At 38.7% G+C, this 23,578-nt stretch overlaps 1 protein-coding gene across 6 annotated transcripts in view; it reads left to right on the top strand.

Moving 5' to 3' along the window:
• Positions 1-23,578, top strand: part of CADPS2 (calcium dependent secretion activator 2) — a gene marked incomplete at both ends in the record, with an annotated part of 308,165 nt that overhangs the window by 153,377 nt on the left and 131,210 nt on the right. For all 6 annotated transcript variants that reach the window (XM_084274517.1, XM_084274519.1, XM_084274514.1 and 3 more), the window contains one exon: positions 7,933-8,072. In XM_084274517.1, the coding sequence (XP_084130643.1) occupies positions 7,933-8,072 (140 nt within the window). The remainder of the gene's footprint in view (positions 1-7,932; positions 8,073-23,578) is intronic.

Here is a 23,578-nt window from a genome sequence, read left to right as displayed (position 1 = left end):
CTCTGACATGTACAGCTCACATTTTAACAGTCAATTCTGCCTTCAGAGTCATAGCTGTTTCTCATTCAAGGCTGTTGGGAAGAGCAGGGCTCTTTCCCACTTTGTGTCCTCCAAGTGCAGGTGGCTCCGCACAGACAGATTCTCCCACTCACTGGGTCACTTATTAAGATCAGGACTGTATCCCCAGTATTTCTTCCTGCCTCCTCTCATGTCCTTGTCAGAGGCCTCCAAGGTTGCTTGGTGAAGGACAGCCAAGCTGAAGGTGGGATCTGTGTGGGGAAGGTTCCCTGCCAGTAGTGATAACACACTGGCAGGAGCTGCACAGGCATCGTGACAGATACGTCAGAGGAAGAATGGGGCTACAGCTGAGCATACCAGTCAGCACTGTCCAGATTCAAACCAACAAAAAGAGACACTGAAAGGGCAGACTTACAGGAACTGCATAGTGCTGTAAAACTCAGAGAAGTTTCTTCTCTGTCCCTGCTAGCTCAGTCCTTCCAAAGAAGCAAAAGGAAAGCCAATGCAAAGGTGCAGGGCAGTGGAGAAGAGAGTGCGTGGCCGTGGTAAGTGGTCGTCATTGCAAGGAGTCAGAGAAGAAACATTATCAGAATAAAGGGGCTAAGAATCACAAATGTTTACTGTGGATCCTCTTGCTCTGCAACCTTAAATAGTCAAAATTCACATACCAGCCTTGGTCTGCTTTCTTACACTGCAGCCTGCCTGAGTTTTTAGGAAAGGAGGTTGAAAAGACTTTATTTTGGAGATTTGAAACATTTCAAATGTAGAATATTGAACATAGTGTTTGCCTTAGTAGTTCCAGATGCCTGTAGTTCCAGATGGTAAGTCTTGTGTTTTTTCCCCGATCTCTGCTCCCTTGCCATTTCTGGTGCTTTTCTAACACATCTGTATTTGTCAGCTGCTCAAACCAGTTTAAATAAGGTAATAACCTTCCTTTCTTGGTGAGGGGTGGGGAGAGAGACAGAATAAAACAGGCAGTTGAGAGGGGCTAGGGCCAAGCTTGCTGCCATATCGTTGGAGTCTAACCCAGCTTTCCCAGAGACAGAGCAGGATATATAAAAGGCGAGGGAGGGAAGAGTAATCTTCGTATCTGTTGCTGATTATTATTCTCCCGTTGTTCTTTGGCACAGAGTCTGCCTCCTTTTATCTGATGCTCTGAGGTTTTCACAGTTTGTACCAGAATTAGGCTATTAAAATCACCACTTGTTGCTGCCATTTCCCCCCCCTTGTCACAAAGGACAAAGGCCATCATCTATTTTTCTCCCTACATTAAAGCTTGTACCGAGGTTGGGCGTAGCAAACAGAAATACCTGAGGGATGCTTGGATGCTGGTTTTACAATTTATAGTCCACTCCTGATTTATCAAAGATGTGTAGGACCCTTCCTTGCCCAAATATACCTTCTGCAAAAGGTAAGCCAGTAGAGATACAACTCCTACAAATGACATCAGGTACAGTGGTCACTCCTTAGCAGTGGAAAAGAATGAGAAAAAGGACACATTGGCTTCAATAATCAGCCTGTTGGGCATCTGCTCTGTCCTCCTGCACCTTTCAGGTCTGGCAGTCCCCCGGATTGCTGTCAGACCCCTTCCAGCTGGTGGTGAGAAGGGGTAATCTGCCAGATTGCCTCTCCAGTTTAACAGGACTATTTGAGAGTGGTAGTTGCTAGCTTCAGGGGAGACTGGGAAAACATTTGGCAGAATTTTTACCAAATAATTTTAAGGTGTTGTGGATGTTCATGGTATATATTTTACTTTGCAAAGACTTGTTTTGTTGGTGATGTCTTTGTCTTCAAGTTTGAGAGACTTAAATTCAGGTAGCCTTTGAAAATATGCAGGATCCCACTGGATAAGTTTTATTCTAATGAAGTTTGGCAACTTGATGTCTGGTCAGTATGCTGTGGTGACTTGCAGGACTGCAGCTGATTCAGGTAGGTTTGTTATGCTCTGAAAAAGCCTGAGGATACTTCTGCTGGTATTTTTTCTGTACTTAAAAATTCAACTCAAACCTGCCTCTTCTGAGGTAGGCTTGCTGTGGACATTAATTCTCATCTGTCAAGTACTTTCTTCAAAGCATATGTCTTGACCTGATACTGCTTTTCTACATTATTGAAGTTTGCATTTCCCATACCCTGCAGTTATTGTGAAGGTTTTGTTCTGTTTAATGTATAATTAGAAGTAGAAGGCGGCATCAAGCTATGTGATCTGAATTTTCAACTTCCATCACAAACCAAAGGGTTTCTTCTGCCACCAAGGGATCAGGTTTTTTCATGAAAACAGATCTGAGGTGTGAAATGTGGAGCCAGAAAAGGTTCCTCAGAGCTGAAGAGAAGAAAGCATTTCCTTTTACCCCCATCTGCCCCCCATGACAGTCTCTCACACTTGTGAACTTAAGATGCAGGCCCTGATCTCAGCATGACATCACTGTTTAAGGACAAGACTGCCAGTCTCCAGAAGTAGCTAGCTCATGTCAGAGCAGAAGGGATGCAGGCTTGTGCTCTCAGTTGAGAGGGCAGTCCATATACTTACAGCTTTGTGTGCTCCCTGTTGGGAAGCAGAGGCTGCGACCTGCTTAGCCTCTGCTGCAGAAGTCACCAGGTGAGCACCAAATGACAGAAGGGTTGCTGTCTGTACTTAACATAATCTCCCTTCAAGGCATTTAAGATGTGATTAATCAACAGGAAGTAGTACTATGTTGCTTGTCTAACATTGCTCTCTCCCTCTAAAAGAAATCAAATCCAAATGTGAACACCAAGAAAAGATTTACCTAAGTCTTCCAACAAAAACACAATCTTAACCTTTGTTCTCTCTTCTACATAAGCTGGAGGACAGTTGAATGAGCTCAGTTTTCCAGTGGAAACAAGAATGGAGATGCATGCTGCACAGGAGGGGAAAGGATGTTATTTGTATTTGGGTTCTGCTGAACGTGAGCTTCTGGACCTGTGGTCTGTGGTGATGCAGACCTCTGTGCACAATGAGCCACTGATGCTAGTGAGGCAGGCTGCATCTTTGCTGCTAAATTTCTTCTAAGAAGGAAGTGCTAAGAACTTCCTTTATTCACCTATATTTGAAATGTGCAGCGCAGTTTTCCCGTGACTGATGCTGATCAGGCCACACGTGCGTACAGAAGGCAGAACGGATGTCTGCATCTGTATGTGCAACAAGTGAAGGAAGCGTGAAGAAGCCTTCAGAGTTTGGAGTAAACACTTCTGAAAAATCAGCCTGGTGGGTTCTGAAGCTCAGGGATCTGACACCACTTTTCCTTGTTCGGTACTTTGTGTATGAAGATGTTCAAACCCAGTAATTCAAAGTGACAGCCATTGTGCTTGCTTAGCACACATGCGAATACAATGTGAGAACAGCAGGTGGTGTTTGATGGCTGATACTTTTTGAATATAAGAATATTTCAGCCTTGTCGCGCTGACTATTCAGTTAAAAGGGAACTGTTGTCTCACAACCTGCTTCTCACAGTCAGATGCAGCCAACAGTAATTAGCTGTGCAGTTACAGGGTTTTTCATTGGTGATGTTACTCTGGGTTTGATTTAAAGATATTAAAAAAATAGCTCTTCTGGCTAGGTACCCATACTTGCACAATTGCCTAGTTTCTGAATGCCGCCTGCACTGGGCAGACTGATTACCTTCTGTGCTGTGTTCAAAGAGCCTCTGAGCAGAGACAATTTCATACTGTGAATATGCTAATTTAAAGCCTGCCGTCCTGGAGATTGTGTTTCTCCATCACATTTTGAGATGACTGAGGTTTCACAGGTCTGAGTTTTTCTGCCTTTTTTTCTTTTTTTAAGTTTGGAAAATGATACAAAATTGTTTCCACTCCTGCTTTTCTCTTGCTTCCCGAGCAGTCTGCCTGTCAGCACCCTGCTATGTCTGGCTGAGTGTTATTGTTTCCACGCTAACAGAGGTTTTCTCTGTAGCTTCTCTGAGAACGCCTCTCTTGGCAGAAAATCCTTCAGATATTTTTCACTCAGGCACACACTTGCTTAGATTTGGGGGACAAGCTGTATGGGAAGGACTGAAAGACAACTTTTATCTGTTGCTAAGATCTATTAAGGTAAGCGCTGAGCTGGCAGCAGCAGCAGAGATGCATTGATTGCAAAAATTGCAAAGTCTTCCTGGTTCTTTGTGAACAATGGTATTTTAGATAGCTCTTCCACCACATGCCTCCTTGGTTTGCCTGTTTGACTTTTGTTTCTTTTTAACCACCTGTTACCCAGTGCCTTGTCTCAGTGTTTTCAGCTGTAACACAATCATAGCTGAAAAAGGAGAAATTACTCAGCAGGTGAGATGATGGAGCTTGCGTAAAACACTCATAAACTCTCTTGGTAATGCGGCTCTTAGTAATCCTTTCTCCAGGTTTTCCCTAGATGAGAACTTCTCTAGAGGAGTTACTTTCAAGAGATTCACCTCCTTTTCTGTTTCCAACCTTGTCCCTTTCCTTGAGCTTCTTTTGCTTCATCCTCCTGGCAGTAGTGCTTCATGACTTGACGCTCAGGAGATGTAAGTTCAATGCTTGTGCTTAGCAGGCTGCTGCTGGGATGTCCAAGAGAGCTTCACTTCTTCATGCGCTGATGGCAGCTGCTGGCTTTCTGACATTAATCTGTCTTTGGGTAAGGGGATGACAGAACTCAGAACAGCTCCAAATTTTCAAGTTGGGGGGGAGAAGGTGACTTGTGTCAATAGGAATTTCTATCAAAACCAGGTAACTGTCCTCTAGCACTGCAGGGGTCAGGGTTACACAAACAGGGTGACATTAAAGGGTGTGTATACTGCTACTAGTCATCTAACCCAAATCAGCTTCAATAATTTTTGGTCTATAATTCTTATTTTCAAATCAGTGAAACAAGAGTGTATTTAACTATGAGATATTCCTGAGATCCATAAATGTGCAACTTCATAATATCTAAGATGTCTCTGAAATGCAGTGCTAGATGTAATCGGACCGCATGGTCTAGTGTTTTTAATGATCACGAGATGCTTGAATTTACTGAATTATCTCAACCCACACTGTTCTGATACCATTAATTTGCCTTAAATCGGCTGAAGCAATTTAGTGCATGGGAGCTGTGTTTGATGTGTAGCATTCTGGTCATTAGAAGTAGTATGTTATACGTTTTAATGCCAATTGCCTGTTAGGTAAATATGGTCCTTGACTAACAACCCTTAAGCATAGTTCTCGCTACTGCTGAATTAATCTACTGTGATGATATTCATAAAAAATAAGATGAATAAAATAAAAATTAATTCAGAAATGTGTGATGAAGTAGGAATTTTTTTAAACTTTTCAAAGTTTTAGACACGAAGTATATCCTGTAAGTGAGTTTTATACTCCCTAGGTAAGGTGGGTGAGTTGATACTATTATATTTTTCAGAGTACATTTCAAAATGACAGCTAGGAGATTAAAAACCCTTAAGCAGTGCTTTAAAGAAAATCTGAGGCAGAATAGCTTAGAAAGTTTCTCCATGGGCAGTGGCGATGACATCACATTGCGGTGTGCCATAGTGCAAAGAATGCTTTTAATACAAACTTAAGCAATTATTTTTTTTCTTGCTTTTCCTATCAAGGAACGATTGCCCAGTGTTTTGGGTTCCACAGGGGCATACAGTTTGTGCCACCTGATGATATGGTACTCAGTGGTTGGTGTCACCCTCAAGGACAATATTAGCATGAAGGTTATAGTGAAGCTAATTATCGCCTGTCAAATGCACACATGTGCATGTGTGTGTAGGCGTGTTTGTGTGTAATGATGAGAAGTTTGATGACAAAGTTCTTGTAGCTCTCATTGTTTAAAGCTGGAAGGCATGACACAGTGTAGTACAAACACCACACAGTGCATACTTAAATATTCTGCCAGATACTTATTCACTGTGAGAGGTTTGAAAACGAAACTCCAAAATACTTCTTTAAAAATTCAGAAATTGAGTTGTCAGTACTGAAGTTATGAATTAATTATATACTTGTCTGCTGATATTTTCATCAGCATTCTGAAAACCCAAGAAGTTGACAGGAGAAAGATGTCATTTGAGATTCATGAGCTGTAATAAGATGTTACAGGACAACAGGAACTGCAGCCTGTAGAAATGGAAAAATTTATAACATCACCTACTGTCCTATGTGAATGCCAAGTGATCAAATGCAAGGAATGAGTAATAATTCTGTTTATATAATCTTGCATTTAAAAAGATACAGAAACTAAAAATCATTTTCTGTTTGATGCTTCAGAACTCAAAGGGTGCCAGACTCATAATGCTTTTAAATTTTTTTTAAGGGTTTGGCTTTTTCTCAAAATGAAAAGGAGAAGGAATAAACTCTGTTATGAGTAGTGTTTGCTGTCCATCTGCAGAAAGGAGAAAAAAAAGAAAAGTACCCTTCTGATTTATTAAAACCAGAATATACTTTTTCTTTGCATTCTTCCTTAAAAGGTATTGCATGTACTCAATAGTTGTGACACGTTACTTCTTCCACTGGTGTTATAAAGGTTACACACTTAATTAGGGGTGATGTATCCTATTTCTCTGCTTCTCTCGAGGTCCTGGTGTTAGCGGGATACAGGAACATGTTTCTGCAAAATACTGAGATGAGAAACTGAAGACCTTCAGTTTACGTCATCTTTCAGATTATTAGCTTTGAATGACACTATTGTAATATTTCTGTCTTAATAACATGTTAGACTTATGCTTGCTTGGAGATCCATACTCAAACCCTTGACTTAACTTTTCTAATAACACAGAGGAGAACAGAGTGTGTTTTATATACGTGACACAGGGCATGAGGACTATGTGTAAGAAATGAACGTGGTGGTTAGCGTTATGATTAATTTTAGTTTTCAAGAAATAAAAGAGGAGAAGAATGCTACTTTTTAGAGTGGTGTTAGTTTTGAAATGCTACTTCATGATAATGGTAATTCAGAACTCACTGAATGTTATAAAAGTCTCCCAAATACCATGTTTAGAATATTTTAGAGTCTAAATTGATTCAAAAGTAGAGCTTATATTAAGAATGAAAGGAAATTATGTTTCAGCAGTATTTAACTGCTAAACATGTGACTGTGGGTAAGGACATCACTAAGTAGTAATATTTAATTTTACTGGCTATAAATGGATAAACTTTCTGGATGGTAAATAAATATTTAACAGCTTGTGACTAATATTAATCTAAAATTAATCGTTAGCTAGTAAAACTAGTAAGAAATTCATATAAAAGTTTTAAAAATTAAATATTTACAATTCCATGTATTTTTTTATTTCTGTATATGTCTACCACTGTAAATTAAACAAAAAATTTGTGTCCTATCACATGTGAAATGGGCATAGTACCTTTCATTTATTATACTCCATTTGCAGCTAAGATGCTTGGGAATTAATTTCCAATTTCTGTTATTTGTACTAGAACTGGCTTTTTATTAGTGCTCTTGAACAAAAAATGGATGGAGTTGGTAACAAAGAGCATATTTTGGTTTCCTTTCAAGCAATGTCACTGCTGGAGGGGTGATCTGTTGCATAATGCTACAGCAGACTGTTTCATTAGAATGTTTCCAGCAAAATATCGAATAAGGTAAAAGTTTAGGTTCTTGTTTAACTGTACATGACCATTTTCAAGTGTCAACTGTTCCTTTTTGTTTAAAGTCTTTAATTCAGAATGAATTAGCAGAGGAGGAAATTTTATTAGCTCATAATAGGAAAATCCCCATTTGTAAGAAAATTAATAAGTTCATTTTGGAAATTCATCTATTAAAATAAGATTGAGTCAACTGGTTTATTAGATTTATGAAGCCTTTTTTAGTTATCTTTCAGATTGGAGTAGATGAAGTAAGACGCTCACTGCATAGAAGTTTCCGTTAAAGAGTAGCAGATTTTTGGGGTTTGGATCAACCTATTGAAATTCTTGTTTTATGATTTGCAGGTGGTGTTGTATCCAACATCCAATAGCCCGAAGTCACCTGATCTGCATAAAATGATAGTCCCTAAAAACAGCCAAGACAGTGACTTGAAAATTAAACTGGCAGTGAGAATGGATAAGCCACCTCACATGAAGCACTGTGGGTAAGTGTTCATTTTCTGGCTATATTTTATTACATTGCCTCGCTGTGCCTGTGGTTAACCATACGTAGCTAAAAACATGTAGCTTGTATACAAATTAATGTGTACAACAGTTCCTTTAGCATGGCATTGTGTTATATCCTCGGTTTCGTACATGAAGTTTGGAATAGTCAGGAATAACATTCATTTCAGATGTTCAGTGATGTGTAAAGACAGATGATGAGCTAACTCCGAAATGTAGAACTAAGAGTACAGTGTCATTTAGAAACTGGTCTCAAATGTTACAGTTTATAGTGCTTTGGAAGAAAAAGTTGGTATTTAAGAGAAACATATTTTTCCATTAAAATATAACTAATTATATATCTGAATGTGATGGTACTTGCAACACAGTCTCCTTTCTTTTTTTTTTCCCTCCTGGCTGTATGGTGTTTCCCATGAAAGGAATTTGTGTACAAATACCACTTTAAAGATGTTTTTCTATGTAGCACTGAAACTATATGGCATAGATTATTCACAGCGACAGATCCCTTAGCCAACTGCCACCACCAGTCCTCAGCCCAACTGCAAAAACAGGTAGCGTTGCCAACAGCGAGCAGGGCTGTATCTGTTGTTATAGAGCAATCGCCAGGGCTGTTTTCCATCCTTCTGACTTCTTCTGAATTAAGTAGAAGTACAGTTCAAAAGAAGAGAGTAATATTCAACATGTTAAGGTAGCGGTGAAACTTTTCAATTTCTTTTTAATTTCCTCTAGTTAACATTCTGCTTGTGGTATACAGACAGCAATTCACAAAATTTCCTATATTCAATACTTTTGGCAAAGCTGTAATTGGTTGGGCTGAAACTTCCCAGGTATCACCCTCTCAGCCTTCATTTTGGTTTTGGGAAACTTAGCCACAAATGATCAGGATGATAAGTGAGACTTGCTGGCTCAAAGTCTATGGCTGATGATCAGAGATGGGAGGAAAGAGAGGGAAAACCAGTTTTGGAGCCAGGGAGTAACTGGAGCTACTGTGCTTGGAGACTTAGGCCTGCAAACTCATGAATAAGGGAAATGGGATAATGCAGCAGGAGAGAGTAGGAAAACGGGGCTGACATGAGTGAGTTGGAGTGGAGAGGACGAAGGGAGGAGACAAAAGTGTTTGTACTAAAGCCTGTTGCTCTCCTATCCATGCTCACTCCTGCCCCGTTCATTTGCCCTGACCAAGTGCCTATGAAATGGTTTGGTAACTGTGACACATTCTTGTCAAGAATCAGCTCGCTAGTATGGTGTCAGCCTCCTGCTGCTGGAAGCTATTCAGCCAGTTGAAGCAGTGAATGCTGCAGGGGTGGTGTGGTGCTGCCCACATTCTTCAGCAGCTGGGCAGGAAGCAGCCATGCAGGTGGAATGACTTGAGCAACATCAGTAATGCATGACACATAACCGATGTGTCTGACTTGTGCATGGCCTAGTTCAGTTGCATACTCCACGCTACAGCGACATCGGGGACATTGTGCTGCTGCACACTTACTCTAATGGGTGACTGAGAGAAGTCCCCACTTTTTAATTGGGTTATTAATAACGTTGGGATCGTGCAGCCCAAGTCAGGATACAGCGTGCAACTTATTTTGACCTTGGTTCAGGAACAAGGACAAGGTTCCAGTGCTTCTTCCCATTGTTGTCCTAGCTTTTCCCAGAAGCTTTCTTGGCTGAAAGCTGTTCTTCTGAGGCCTTCAGAGGGTTTCCTAAGCCCCGTTTGCTTTTCCATTCTGGTTTGTGTCTCTTGTCTTCTTGTCTGAGCATTAAATGGATTGCCCAACCAAATATTATTTTCAGTAATTTAATTAAATCATTGTCCTTTTTATCTGCTGTTGCTGGTTACTTCCTCACATTGATTTTGAATCCTAATCTGCTGGCACAGTTGTTTACTTCTTCATTGTACTTCAGAGTCACTGCTGTCACTACTCTCCAGGCAAATAGTGTTCTTCCTACCAACAATGTTCAAGGTCAGTCATGGTTTCACTCCTTTATAGCCATCAGCTATACAGATTATTACCTCCATGTTTGTCTAGAAAAGAGCACCAAGGGAGGGATGTATAGAGTCCTCCACCATAAATATAAGTGAAATTAAACAAAAGATTAATAATTCCTCTAATAACTATAGAAAAAGCTGATGAAATACTGTATGATGGCACTGGAGTTGCTGTGAGAGGAAGGAAGAGGGTGTTTGGAGGAGAAAAAAACACCAGCTGGACAAATTATTAATGTGTACAGTCAGGAGCCATTGATGTTTTCTAAAGCTATATCATCCAGTCGCTCACTGGAGCCTTCCCTTCACTTTCTGGATGAGTGAAAGTACTGAGTGGTCATTTGCTACTTCTTCAAGGGAGATTCCCACCTGCTTCAGTGCACATATTAAAGCTCTTCTGGTTCTGAACTGATGCTACATTATTAGAGAAATCCTCATTTGTGAAGAGGCTGGCAAACACATGGTGGATGATGGGCAGTATGACAAGAAAGCAAAGGAATATTTTATGGTTAAGGTAGTTGAGGGGTGTCTGGAAAAATTGGCTTTTTTCCTCCTGATTGTGCTACATAGAAGGACCTGTCTATAAAAGCCTGAAAACAAACTTCTGTTGATATTTTGTTTCCTGTGCCTAGTGTGATAAACTGGAATCTGGTTTCATAGAGTTGCCCAACACTCCCAGACACTAGCTGTAAATATACATTACAGTCTTAGAATCCAGATATCCTAAAAGTTAGATGTTCATCTTAATATCTGAAGCCTAAAATCTTTAGTACTTCAGTTCTTCTGTTATCAAGTGAGAATAATAACACCCAGTATCGTAGACGTTTGAAGGTAAATCTTGGGAAGCAACTGGTAGAAAAGGTTCCTGCACACCTCAGGAGCTGGAGAAAGTGGGACATGGTCTCTAACACATGGCCAGAGGCTTATGCTTTGCTGGACAGTGTTATTGTGGTGCCAGGCTCTGCGTCTCCCTGGTGAATCCATGTGAGGTAGAAAAGCAAATAACTGAATTCTCACTATAAAGCATATAAAGTGTTTGTGTTACCATGCAGTGGAACAGGCCATAGGAGAAAATTAAGTGGTGAAGAGCTAGAAGACAGCTGCTACTTTCCTGAATGGTGAAAAAGTGTGGGAGGTTTTTAATTTTATTTTATTTATTTTTAGTATCTAGTCAGATATTTAACCAAAGTGGCATGGAAGATGCAAAACGGGGATATGAAAGGATGAAAAGACACGATCATCCCCACTGCTTGAACTTTTTCATATTAACAACTTGAATTTTACAACCTTAGTAATAGACTTTTGGTGTAGTCACATTATCGTGGATATTGACTGCCTTAGGGGTGGCCATGCTACACAGCTCAAAAGGGCAATATCGTCCTGAGAGGGCCAGACCTTATTTCCCCTATTCCCTCTCAGGAGGTCATACCTTTCTGTTCTCCAAGAATCCTGCCAGTGACACTAATTTAATAAATGTCACGATCCACAACCAGACAGGAACAATTTGGCAGAGGTTAAACCCCCTTGCGTTCCGACCGACCTCAGAACACTCTGGGTGACTGGGGGCAGCTGGGCTTAACTCCTGAGTGATGTCCAATTAGGGGTTTTGTCATGACCAGATCTTCGCAATGCTCAGGAACAGAATTAAGACTCAAAACGGAGTCAAGGTTCAAGTCACTTTATTTGGCCCACAACAGACATGCAAGAGAAGTGGGGGGGGGGGTGGGGGGGTTGGGGGTGGTGGAGGCAGGGTGGGAGAGGAGAAGAAAAGACTGAAAAAGAGAGAGAGAGAGAGAGGAAAGAGGGAGGTAGGGTTAGAGAGAAGAAAGAGAGGGGGGTATGGTTCTGTCAGCAATTGTTAAGGCATACCTCTAGTACCTTACAGTGTGGTTATCCCAGTTCTAATTCTTCAGTTTATCTTTCAGAAACATCTCATATTTTATTTTTGCCCAATCTTTGAAAAAAACATGTTTTCTGTGTTAGTCTGAGTTAACAAGCAAACATACAAGATTCATGTATGTCTCAGAGAAAGGCAGTCTGTTGGCATTAGGTAACACCTTTCAGTTGAGAATCTCAAAGCTTATTAATTCAATAAGTTGAATTAAAATTTTACCCCACAGCCAACTGCAAAAAGAGGGGGTTTAATTAGATTAATGCTTTGTAATGATTAAAAATAATAATGATACCAAGAATCTGTTCTTTACGATACAGGAGCTACACTCAAATGTTTCAGATTTTGCAGAGTCAGCAAAACCTGTCAGCCAAAGCTAATTGTAGGTTTACAGTTTTACTCCTTCAGAAAAGTTTCTCCTGTTTAAGACTGACATAGCTTATTTACACAGAGGGGGTGTTGAAAGGCTTCAAAAGCTGTCCCACATTTATGCTTCGAGTAGATGCACTTTTACAAATTGCACTTAGCAACTGAGGTTTTTAATTCCCAAATAGTGTTCTGGGCTGCAGGACCTTCAGATCATGTTCCTTCTTTGGGTTGCCACAGTCATAACCAATAATTATATCCCAAATAGAATTATAAACTTGGGATTTCAATATAATTTGTAACCTTTCGAAGTGCAAGAAATAAAAATCCTTATGAGACAACACTACTGTGAATCTCCATTGCAGTTCAGTGGTACCTCTGCAAGAAAGAGGTAGTTTTGCTAACCACGTTACTTCTACACTGGTGTTTATGGTGACATCTTCATACAGTTATTTCTAGTAGTACTTCACTAATGTGATTTTTTAAAAACCTTGCATCAGGAAAACATTCCATGATTTTTCTATGCACTCTGTTATGTGCATATACGAGTAAGGAATACTCGTATATGTCATACAGTAAGATAATCTTATTATTTATTGTAGAGATTTTTTTTTTTATTCTTGCATGAAAGAATGAAACAACCCAAAGGATATGTAACAATCCTTTTCTGTTTACACCCTGTCAATAGATTACAAGGGGAAGCAAGCACAGCTAGACATTCTGAGTAAAGGTAAATGTCACTCATTAATGGGGACTTGTAGAAAAGTTCTGAGTATTGGCAATTCATGTTGCTTCAGATTCCTTTCTCACAGTTTGTAATGTATTTGCTGCCTTCTCTGCAAATGCAGTAACCTTTTCCTGGTCTAACACGTACAGAGCACATGCAAGATTTATTTTTCTTTTTAAGGTAGTACAGCCACCATCCATATAAAAGGAGGTTTTGTAACATTTCTATTCATTTCCTCTGTTGCAGTCTTGAATGTAAAACAGCTCAGCAGAGACGATAAGCAATATTTGCCCTAAAAAAATGTCATATAAAGCACGAAAAGCCTGTTTATTTCAGTCAGATTAGAATAGCAGTGTTAGGGAGGTACTGTTTGCTTCAAGAAGGCTCACTTGGCTCCCCTTAATTCATAATTAAATTAGGGTTAAAAACCGAAGGAGGACAGGTTAATCCACTCAGGATACTTGAGTTCCAGTAAACACCTTCTCTATGTGTTTGGGTTTGGGTTTTTTAAGTGCCTTTGCATATCCGTGTGCATTTAAAGCCTGCATTATTTTTGAAAGTAGATTTTGTGTCAGTTGAGTTGTCTGTTAGCATAGCCTAGTGGTTACTAAGGGGTATTATTCTGTTGCTTCCAGTCTGAATAAATAAAAAAAAAAGGCTGAGATTTTTATTCAGTAGCTTGCTTTAGAAGGATTAGTAATGCTTAAGGGTCACACCTAAGAAAGTAAAATAAACAATAACATTAAAATGAAAATCTTACAAATCGAATGGTCCAAGAAAGACAGTGTTACAAGGTAGTATTATTTGGGTTTGACTTCAGAAGTAAAACAGTTGAGCATAGATGATGGGCAGAAGTTTTTCCAAGTTTTGAAAGGCAAAGTTCATTCTTGTAAATTCTGTTCTGTGATTGTTGCATATAGAAATGCAATGCCTTTATTTTCTTAAATGCTTGTGTTTAGAATATACATTCAACAAGTACTTGAGTTTCTACATGCTCCGATTTTATCCCTGTCACTCATCTGTAAAGCAATTATTTTGGTGACTTTTTCAATCTTGTACTCTCTGAAATTATAAGGAATCTGTGCAACATATTTTTTCTCTCCCAACTTCTTGTTGTTATTTTATGGGTGTATTTTCAGAATGTAAATATCACATGCATTTGCAAATCTTAAAAAAAATTCTCTTGTGCACTTGGAATTGACTGAAATGTTCATAGGAGAGCATTTATAAACAATAAGTATAGCTACTGGTCCCTGTATGTGACTGAAGTATCACATTTCTCCTCCCGCCGCCACAGTTTTAAAGCTAAAGGAGATCAGTGAGATGAATGCCCTGGTTAGCAGCTATCCAGGATGGATAATTAGAGGATAAGTAATTTTCCCCTCTCATTTTTATGACACTTTTCACCCACCATTGAAGAGTTCACTGGAAAGGAAGGCAACTATAATTATCTCTGTTTTACAAATGAGTGAAATGAAGCACAGGAATGAACAGAGATCACCCAGAGATCACTCATCAATTCAGTGATGGAGCTGAGGATAGCACTGGGGTCTGCTGGCTTCTCAGCGGGTAAGGTCGTAGTGGGTGACTGTCACCTGGATAAACCATTGTCACAGCTACTAGGGAGCTCATAAGTCAACTGAGTAAGGTCCCTGGGGACACTGAAGATAGCCCGAACAATGGTGGTGCCAAGCTCTTACATCATACTTGGGACAGAAGGGCAGGAGGAGGAATGGATTTAGCTTTCTAACTTCAAGGTGTATAGCCTGAAGGCTGATCTGAAGATGAGAACTGCTTCTAGTATCCTTACTTCATAGAACTGTGCAAAGTCGCCACATTGAAATGACTATTTCAATTCTGGGTTACTTTTACGGATAAGAAAGATATCAGGAATCCAATCACATGTATCTTAGCAAGTGCTGCAGGATAGGATCCCTGTCACAAATAAGCCTTTGTGATGTATATAAAGAATTTAAAATCATTTTCAGACCTTTCTCTGAGCCAAACCATGTAGTTATGTCAGAATAATTCTAAATAATTTTTATACAAATGCTAAAATAATTAAATAGAAACCAGATTTCAGTTAAACTGAAATGCCAAATTGGATTTCTCTCAGAAGCAGTCGGTGAAAAAGTGAAAGTGGTAGAAAACTGTATGCATCCATCATGTTAGAAAATCCTTCCTAATATTTTTTATGATATGGCAATATGCACCATAAGCTTCTTTAATTAGCATTATTTTCCACTAGAAAAAACCAAGAACTTTCTACATTACTTTTCAAGTTACTGAAAACACTTTTCTCATCAGGGAAGACACATTTTTCTCTTATGAAAGGGAGAGAGGGCTATCTAAGAGATTCCAGTTGCTCTTTCTCATTTGTTATCGGCATAGCATAACCACCCGAACCAAATGTTAAAATAAGGAGCTATTTATCTAACCATACATTACTTCATCTGTATATGTAAAATCTTACGTATCTAGCAACCTGCCTTTCCAGGTTTGTGTGCAGAACATTTAGTTGAAACCGTAAAGTCAGTATCTTAGCACCATCTAGCTTTCTGTTTGTTGCTATTGCATTTTTTCTTCCAGCTTAAAAAAGCTGGAAGAGCACCCACTTCAGCTGCTGCTTCAAAGGGCAAGGTTCTCACTGTCCTTTGGTAGAAGGACAGTTCTACCACAATAATTTTTTTTTTGTTTCTGAAGGTCAAGACTGGGAAGTGTTAGCAAAGTCAAATGAAAGGAACTGTTGAGTTTGAATTTTACAAACTTTACGTAACATCAAATATATTGGAATCCTTATTCAGATTATTAAGTCATATGACCTTGCTATAGCAGCCCAAAATATAGAAATTTAGCCTATGTCATAATTGTCTAAGTTGTCTCTAAAGTCGTTAGGTAGGAATACCTTGACAGGGTTCTTTATCAATGCTGTAATCAATTATATAATTATACAATTAAAGACATTGACTATAGGAAAAAAAAAAACCAACCCAGGAAAGATACACTGGAGTTGGTAAGGTAAACCTTTCTGTACATACATTATATTCAGAAGTACAGATTCTTGATTAAATTAAAATAAATGCCTAATCTGCAGACAAGAAAAGCTTTGGAAAGATGAATTACAAGAGTTAACAGGTGAGCTCCAGTCATGTTACCTTTTTTCTTCTGCCTAATTCAGTTTCTCAAATCAAAATTCAGGTCAGAGGTAAAATACGCATAGCTGTTAAGCCTCCCTTTTTTAAATGAAACTAAGGATACTTAGACAATTTTGCTACAGATAACCATGAAATTCAGGGATATATCTTCATTTCTAATGATATTTATTCTTGTTCTTACTAGCTGTAACTATTGATCTTTATTGATAGAGCCTATTGAGAAAATAGTGAGTGTGTATAGTCTTATGAACATGAATGAAATTAAATCAATATTTGAAATAAATGTCACTTCAGTTAATTCCTGTGAGGATTTTTTGTTTGTACTGGTGGTAGTTTAGGGTTTGTGATGTCCTCTGACACACACAGCTTGTTCTATCTGGCAGCAGACATACTTGATTTGTATTTTTAACATCCACAAGGTTTTTTTCAAAGCCTCTTATCCTATCATAAGAACAGCAGAGTTCTAAGAAATGTGGATGGAGTCAATCAGTGCTCTTTATAATTCCTTTTAAAATTTCTTTTACAATTAATTGTGATTAACCTTAAATACATTTAGGAGTTAAATCTTTCGACAAATGTCTGACAGAGATTGCCCTCTGTCACTTCCAACATCAGGCCTTCCAGGGTTTCGGGTTGAGCTGTAATCCATGTACAAATGGGAGGTTATTAAAATACCTTTGTGCCATTGATGAAAAGATAATCCTCTGATGCTCATTCTTCATGTGTAGGTAAAAAGGCGCCTGCTGTGAAGGAAATTCAGAGTCTTCACCTGAGTCTTGATTCACTAACCATATAACAAAAAAATGTCCAATTACCTGAGGTTGTCTCTTGTGAAAACTTGTAATAACATGTTGAAACACAGTGGGATGTACAATATTGATAGCAGTTTGCTGCAAAAGGATCCCACCACAGGAATCGAGTGTGTATCCAAGTCAGCTGGGTCTAGGTAAAACTTAGTCACTCCCTCTAACTATGATTTTATAGTGTGCACAAGGTATTCTTGTCTCTCCTTCAACTGATAAATGGGACAAGGTTTGCTGAGTGTTTTGTTGGCCTCAGAATTAGTGCCAAAATTGTTAAGAACCTCATTCTCATCTACTTTACAAAGGGTTCATTGTAAGCTAGTAGACATGCTAGTAGTATGGAAGAGAAACAAAAGTAGACATATCTAAAAGAAATTCTCTAGTAAAGAAACTTTATTTATCAAGCAGAAGTGAGCTAGAGATTTCTTTCTACTCTAACAAAGTATTTCAAGTATGACCATTTGAGGAGGTCAGCATGAGACTTGGTGGCATTATCTTCTATACTAAGATAATATATATAAGGCACTTGGTATTGTGTGTCACGGTGCACGCCTTTAAGGTGATGTATGTGTGTGTATCTAAGAGGGCAGATGCATAGAAAATTGTACTTGGCCAGCTCTCCAGCCTGACCAATTTGTCAGTATGGTGCCAGCACCTCCAGTGCAGAACTGTTGGAGTCACCACCATGGTCACAACATTTTTTAATTAGAGTTGGCTCACATCTCAGACTTAAAGCATGGACAATTTACTTTCCATATACAAAACACCTTTGAGACCTTTGATGAAAGATTTAATTGTAGTCTCTGACAGGAAGGCATAAAGAAGTGTCGGAGTTATTTAAGTTTCGTTGGCTCAGGACAGAAAAGGGGTGTAAACTGCAAGACTTGATTTTCCAATTCGTATTCAATCTAGAACTAGCAAGGCAATCCAAACTCTTAGGACTGAGCAAGACAAGTGCAGTGGCTGTAGGTAGTTCTACAGTGCTCAATAAAACTGTATTAATGCCAGTGCTTTACTTAAGACCACTTCCAGAAGATGTGTTATGTAGCTGATGAAATAGGCTGCAACTGAACTTCAAATACATTTGACTGCTCTAAATAAAATGGGGTTCAGTACAAAATGTAAGCAGCAACAGGAGTATAGAACACAGCAAATACCATTGCATATACAGGAATGTTTGCTCCTCTCTGCATCAAGGCATGCCAAAACATCATCTAACATCCAGCACCACACATTTATATATGTAGAGCGAATTTACTTAGTGAATGATCCTGCAAAAACAGAGGTGAGAAGATAGTGTGAATAGTATCCTTGCTGCAGATTTCAGAGTGCTTCATAAAATTTAGTCATTTGTGAATACTCTGAACTGAAAAGAACTGGTGTTGTTGATCTGTAACTTAGCTACTCTTCCTTCTGCGTGAAGTTATCTGATTCTTTTCAAACCATAAAAGCCTATAACTCAAACTTAGAAAGAGGAGATTATCATTCTTTCCAACTCTAAGAGCTGCTGACTCCAAAGGTCCTAGAAGCTGAAGACAAGTGTGTGAGTGTCCCTTTCTGGAAGACAAGACTCATAAATCTCCACACAGAGTAAGCTCAAGTGTTTCAAGAACCTCTGACACAATGGAATGAGACTACTGGGAAACTAACAAAATCTGAAAACTGAAACAGTGACATAATTATTTGTCAAATTTTGGCCCATACTTAATAAGTATTTTTGCTTTTGGGTCTAAATAGCAAAGGTGTATTTTTTTTTTGTTTAGGCAGGGGGTCAGGTATGTCATTCATGTAGTTATATTTCTTGCTGAATTTTGACAAATTGTCCTCGTTTTTACATTCATAAAGCAGCATGAGTTTGTATATACTAAGGTAAAAATTTCCTATGTACATTATAAGCACCATGATAGAATGGCTTGATTTTATTCACTTTTAGTGATGCCTTACTACTACAATTCCAATGTATCTCATAGCAGTATTTTCTGTTATGCTAGTTTAAATTGTGCTAAATGCTGGTATTTCATTGTGATAAATGAATGCCAGCGTTTTCCCATGGAGAAAAGTGCTAATGTGTTAACTGTCTTCATTTAAATTATTTTAATAGTATACACTTTCACAAAATCAATTGGCTGTAATCAGTTACCTTTTAAAAATGAAAATTGAACTTCATGAAAAATGACACATTAAAATTACATTAATGATTGATTGGATAATGATGATGGGTTAATGCAAAATTACTATGGAAGGAAGAAGCAAAAGTGTTTATCCTGCTGCTAGATCCTTAGAGAACAGATTAGAGCTATGAGCCTGATTTTCAGTGCTTCCCACAGTAATTGCTTCTGAGGAGGCATGGGGAATCTTGAAGACCTTAATGATATGCCACTGCCACTTTAATTGCTAAGAGAAGCCAAGAGAATCCTAATTGCCAAGAGAAGCATTGCTAATTAAGGTGTCATTCTTCATTCATTCCATAGTAATTAATCTGAAATATTTGTAAAAGCTGAGATATAAATTTAGATCCAAACTCACTTAGCTTAACCACAACAGTCTTTATGTGAAAAAGATCTACGGGTTAAGCAAGGTTAATAGTGAGAAAACTTAAAATATTTTTTCTTTTAAAATATTGCCTTGTTTTTACTCACAATTTTTAAAAACATGAAGTAAAAGTTTTGAGAACAGATTTGAGAACTTTAGGTAATTTATATTTGTCATGATTCCATTCTCATGTTAAAAAGATCGTTTAAACTGTTTATGTAGGGTGTTTCTTTTTTCTTGTATTTCACTGCAAAGCTACACACTTCTGAAAACATTAAGGTGGGTTTTCTTCAGCTCTTTGATGGGCAAAATAAGGAAAGTTCAGTGGTATATCTATTGCCTTTAGGTTGTAACTTTAACAATTGTTCGATATCTTCCTACCTTTATTAGGATTGATAATTGATTAAAAAGAATTCCCACAATCAGTACTGCATGTGTGTTAAATCCTTCTTTGTTTTAGCTTTAGTAAAATTTTTAATCAGCCTCACAGAATAATCACAGAATTCAAGTCCAACCCCCCTGCCAAAGCAGGTTCCTTAAAACAGGTCTTGAATATCTCCAGAGAAGACTCCACAACCCTCCTGGGCAGCCTGTCCCAGTGCTCTGTCACCCTCACCATGAAGAAGTTTTTTGGTGAGGAACTTCTTGTGCTCCAACTTGTGGCCATTGCCCCTTGTCCTGTTTCCACAGACCGCTGAAAAGAGGTTGCCCATTTCCCTTTGTCTCCCATACTTCAGACACTTAGAAACACTGATCAGATCCCCTCTCAATCTTCTTTTCTCAAGGCTGAACAGCCCTAGTTCACTCAGCCTTTCCTCATAGGAGAGATGGTCCAGGCCTTCAATTGGAGAGAAATGGCCCTGTTGGTACCAGTACATTCCATCCACACTGGTTTGTGTACTTTGTTCTCTCCTCAGCTTCCTTTAATGCATGTTGCAGTCTCACTGCAGCTAAACTCTCATTCTTTTGGCACGGATTGTCTCTTATGGTTTGCCTTGATGTTGCCTTGCATTGAGAGGTAAAGGCCAATATTTTTTTTCTTACCATGTGAGATCTCAGAATCTATAACCAAGCATCTCAGTGACCCATAGAAACAGCTAGGTAGACTTTTCTAGTCCATACTATCAAATTTCTGTCTGCAGTTCTCAACTGTAAATCTCTCTCCATCTAAACTTCCTGGTATTTGTGCATGTGTGAGAAAAACAGAAGTTATAAAAACCTTGGCAGTAATTTTCATTTTATCATGTTAGAAATGAGGTCACTTTCAGAGCATAAAGATGATGAGCATCACTGAAGACTTGTCATCATAGTTTATGTGGCTGAAGCCTAATTCATGGCTACTCCACTTGAGCAAATTTTAATGCAGCATGACTATATGAGAGAGACTTGTTGACTGAGTACCTTATAGCAGCAGCCACTTGTCAGAATTTCAACATGGTTTGGGTTGGAAGGGACCTCAAAGGTCATCTTGTTCCAACCCCTTGCCATGGGCTGGGACACTGTCCACTAGACCAGGTTTCCCAAAGCCCCATCCAGCCATCTTTGTGGCCTTCCTCTGCACTCACGCCAGCAACTCAATGTCTTTCTTGTACGGGGACCCAGGAGCTCAACACAGTACTCCAGGTGGGGTTGTAGCTGTGGGAGGAGCCCTCTACCCAGCTGGAAGATTGCAATTGATGAAAATGTTTGGTGCAAAAGACAGTAACCTAGACTTGTCCAAGGCACCTGTGAAGGATTTTTAGGCACCGATGGCTACCAAGATTATGCTACCCAATGCAAAAAGGTGGAAATCTGGAAGACCTGAGCTGCACTTGGCATGTGTCTCCTCCTCGACTACAAAAGGAAGCCAAGAGTGAAGTGTGCCTGAAGGTATCTGTCAAGTGACTCAGTGGTTGCTAAGGAGCTGATAATTACCCTATATGCATTTCTGAGGATTCAGTTCAGTCTCTGCCTGGTCTTGTCCTGGGCTGACAGCCCTTTAGTGGCTTGAGTATTTGAGATACACTAGTTGGGCGCTGAATCTGGTTTCATTTCAGGCAAGAGGAGTCTAATTCACATGCACTGAATCCATTCCGAAGCGTCAACCAAATGCTGCAACTGGGAGCAGTGGAGAGATTCTCTTCAAAAACACACCCGTTATTCAAACTAAGTTACCAACATAGCTGCAGCCTTTTTTTTGTTTAGGTACTTCATTTCAGTACTGAAGAGCAGGTAGGCAAAACTGGGCAAAAGCTTCTATCAGTGCCCCTGCCAAGGAGGTGTCTGCAGAGGTGCTTGTCCAGTCAAAGTCCATCCTCACATGTTTCATCTCCTCAGAAATGGAAGCGACTCAACATTTTAACCATTTCCTTGCAGAACTATTATTGTTATATCATATAAAAGCAAAGCTTCAATCCTGAAAATACCTGAAATACGGACTTCTTTAAGACCTTACATCCATGCTTGTAAATATTTGCTTTACTGGCTATTTTTAAAATATAAAAATAAAATCCAAATAGAGACTAGCCTGTTATTGGAAGTGCTCAAATCAAAACTTCAGAAAGCTGTTTATGTGCATAAAGGAATTCTTGTAAATTTTCATTTAAACTAACACAGCTGGTGGTAACTTAAAAGGTTGAACAATGGACTAATATTTAACTGAAAATATGTCTTACAGTAGTGAAATTGTGGGTAAGAAATTAAGAAAATCTGAAGTTTAGTGTGATTTGTAACTGGGTTTTGTTCTAAACCACAAAGTAATACCTTCTATTTAAGTTTAATTTACATGTAGGTGTATTTATTTACAAGATAGGGAGATGGGTTGACCATTCAGTGTTACATAGATTAAAGGTAGTATTAAAAAAAAAATCTTGTTATTTTGTAGCAAAATGTGTATCTTACTAGGTCCTCATATGGAAGATCATGATCTGAGCAGTTTACTCATTGCATGTGTATGAAGTGAAATATAGACAGGTCATTTTTTTCCTGTTTGTGATTAAAATGAAAGTATAGGGTAGGCTGCTTGCTCTTACTACAGTAAATTATGAGCAGTTAGGAAAATGTATTGCATCAGAGGTGTTGTAAAATTTGCAGTAATAAGTTCAGACTAGTGGGAATTTCCCAGTAACTCTATACTCTAATTGAGGAGACTCTGGCCTGGTTGGACTGTTCAGGTTGGCTTCTTTAGCTTAAACTTCTTCATGCTGGTGTTACACAGTTCCCATAGCTTTGGGAAAGCATCTGTGATAACAGCATCTCACTTTTACTTGTAGTGTTGCTTAAAACTTGAGGAAAAAAATTACTACTCTCTAAATAACACCCCAAATATTGCCAACTGTCTTTAAAATGAAATTGCATACAAGTATCCCCGCTTCATAACCTATTTCAGAATTGTATAAAGGAAAATATATCTTTATTTATATTTTTATTTACTATTATAATTTTTAACTTTTTTACCATCTAATTTCCTTTTGGATGTTGCATGGAAATTTCTCTTACATGTCTGAGTCTGTAGTAATGAAGATGTTACTGAATTATTTTCATGACATTGTTATTTTACATAGTCACCTAAGCAATATTCTTATTTTCTCAGACTGCAGGACCAAACATCATTGAAATAAGTGGTTTAGATTGTGTTGATGCTGCTTTGCTCTGCTACCACAAACCAGTGTAGCACGCGTCTCATGAAGGCGAAAGATGGGGTATATTTATTATCCTTTCTTTTCAGGTGGTCTGACTTGTTTCTTGGTACCATACACTAAACTGTGACATAGAAATTCAGAAAAGCTTGGTTTTCCACATGGCATACATTGACATTCCATATGATCTGGCACAGTTTGGCATCATTTTTATGTAGAATGGCAGTACTGCTACCTACAAGGATGGGGCATGCCACCTGCTGGTTGTGTCCTTCTGTGCCTTGAGCTGTCCATCTGTTACTTGTAGGAAGGTAAAATTCACCTAATTTTTGTCTTTTGGAAAATAAACCCTTACACAATCAAAGACACTTATGACAGCAACATTAATTTTAAATGCTAATTGTACATAAAC

The sequence above is a fragment of the Gallinula chloropus genome, assembly GCF_964237585.1.
Source record: "Gallinula chloropus genome assembly, chromosome: 1".
In the NCBI taxonomy this organism is placed as follows: domain Eukaryota; kingdom Metazoa; phylum Chordata; class Aves; order Gruiformes; family Rallidae; genus Gallinula; species Gallinula chloropus.
Note: the sequence above shows the minus strand (reverse complement) of the source record. Positions and strands in the feature narration are given on the sequence as shown.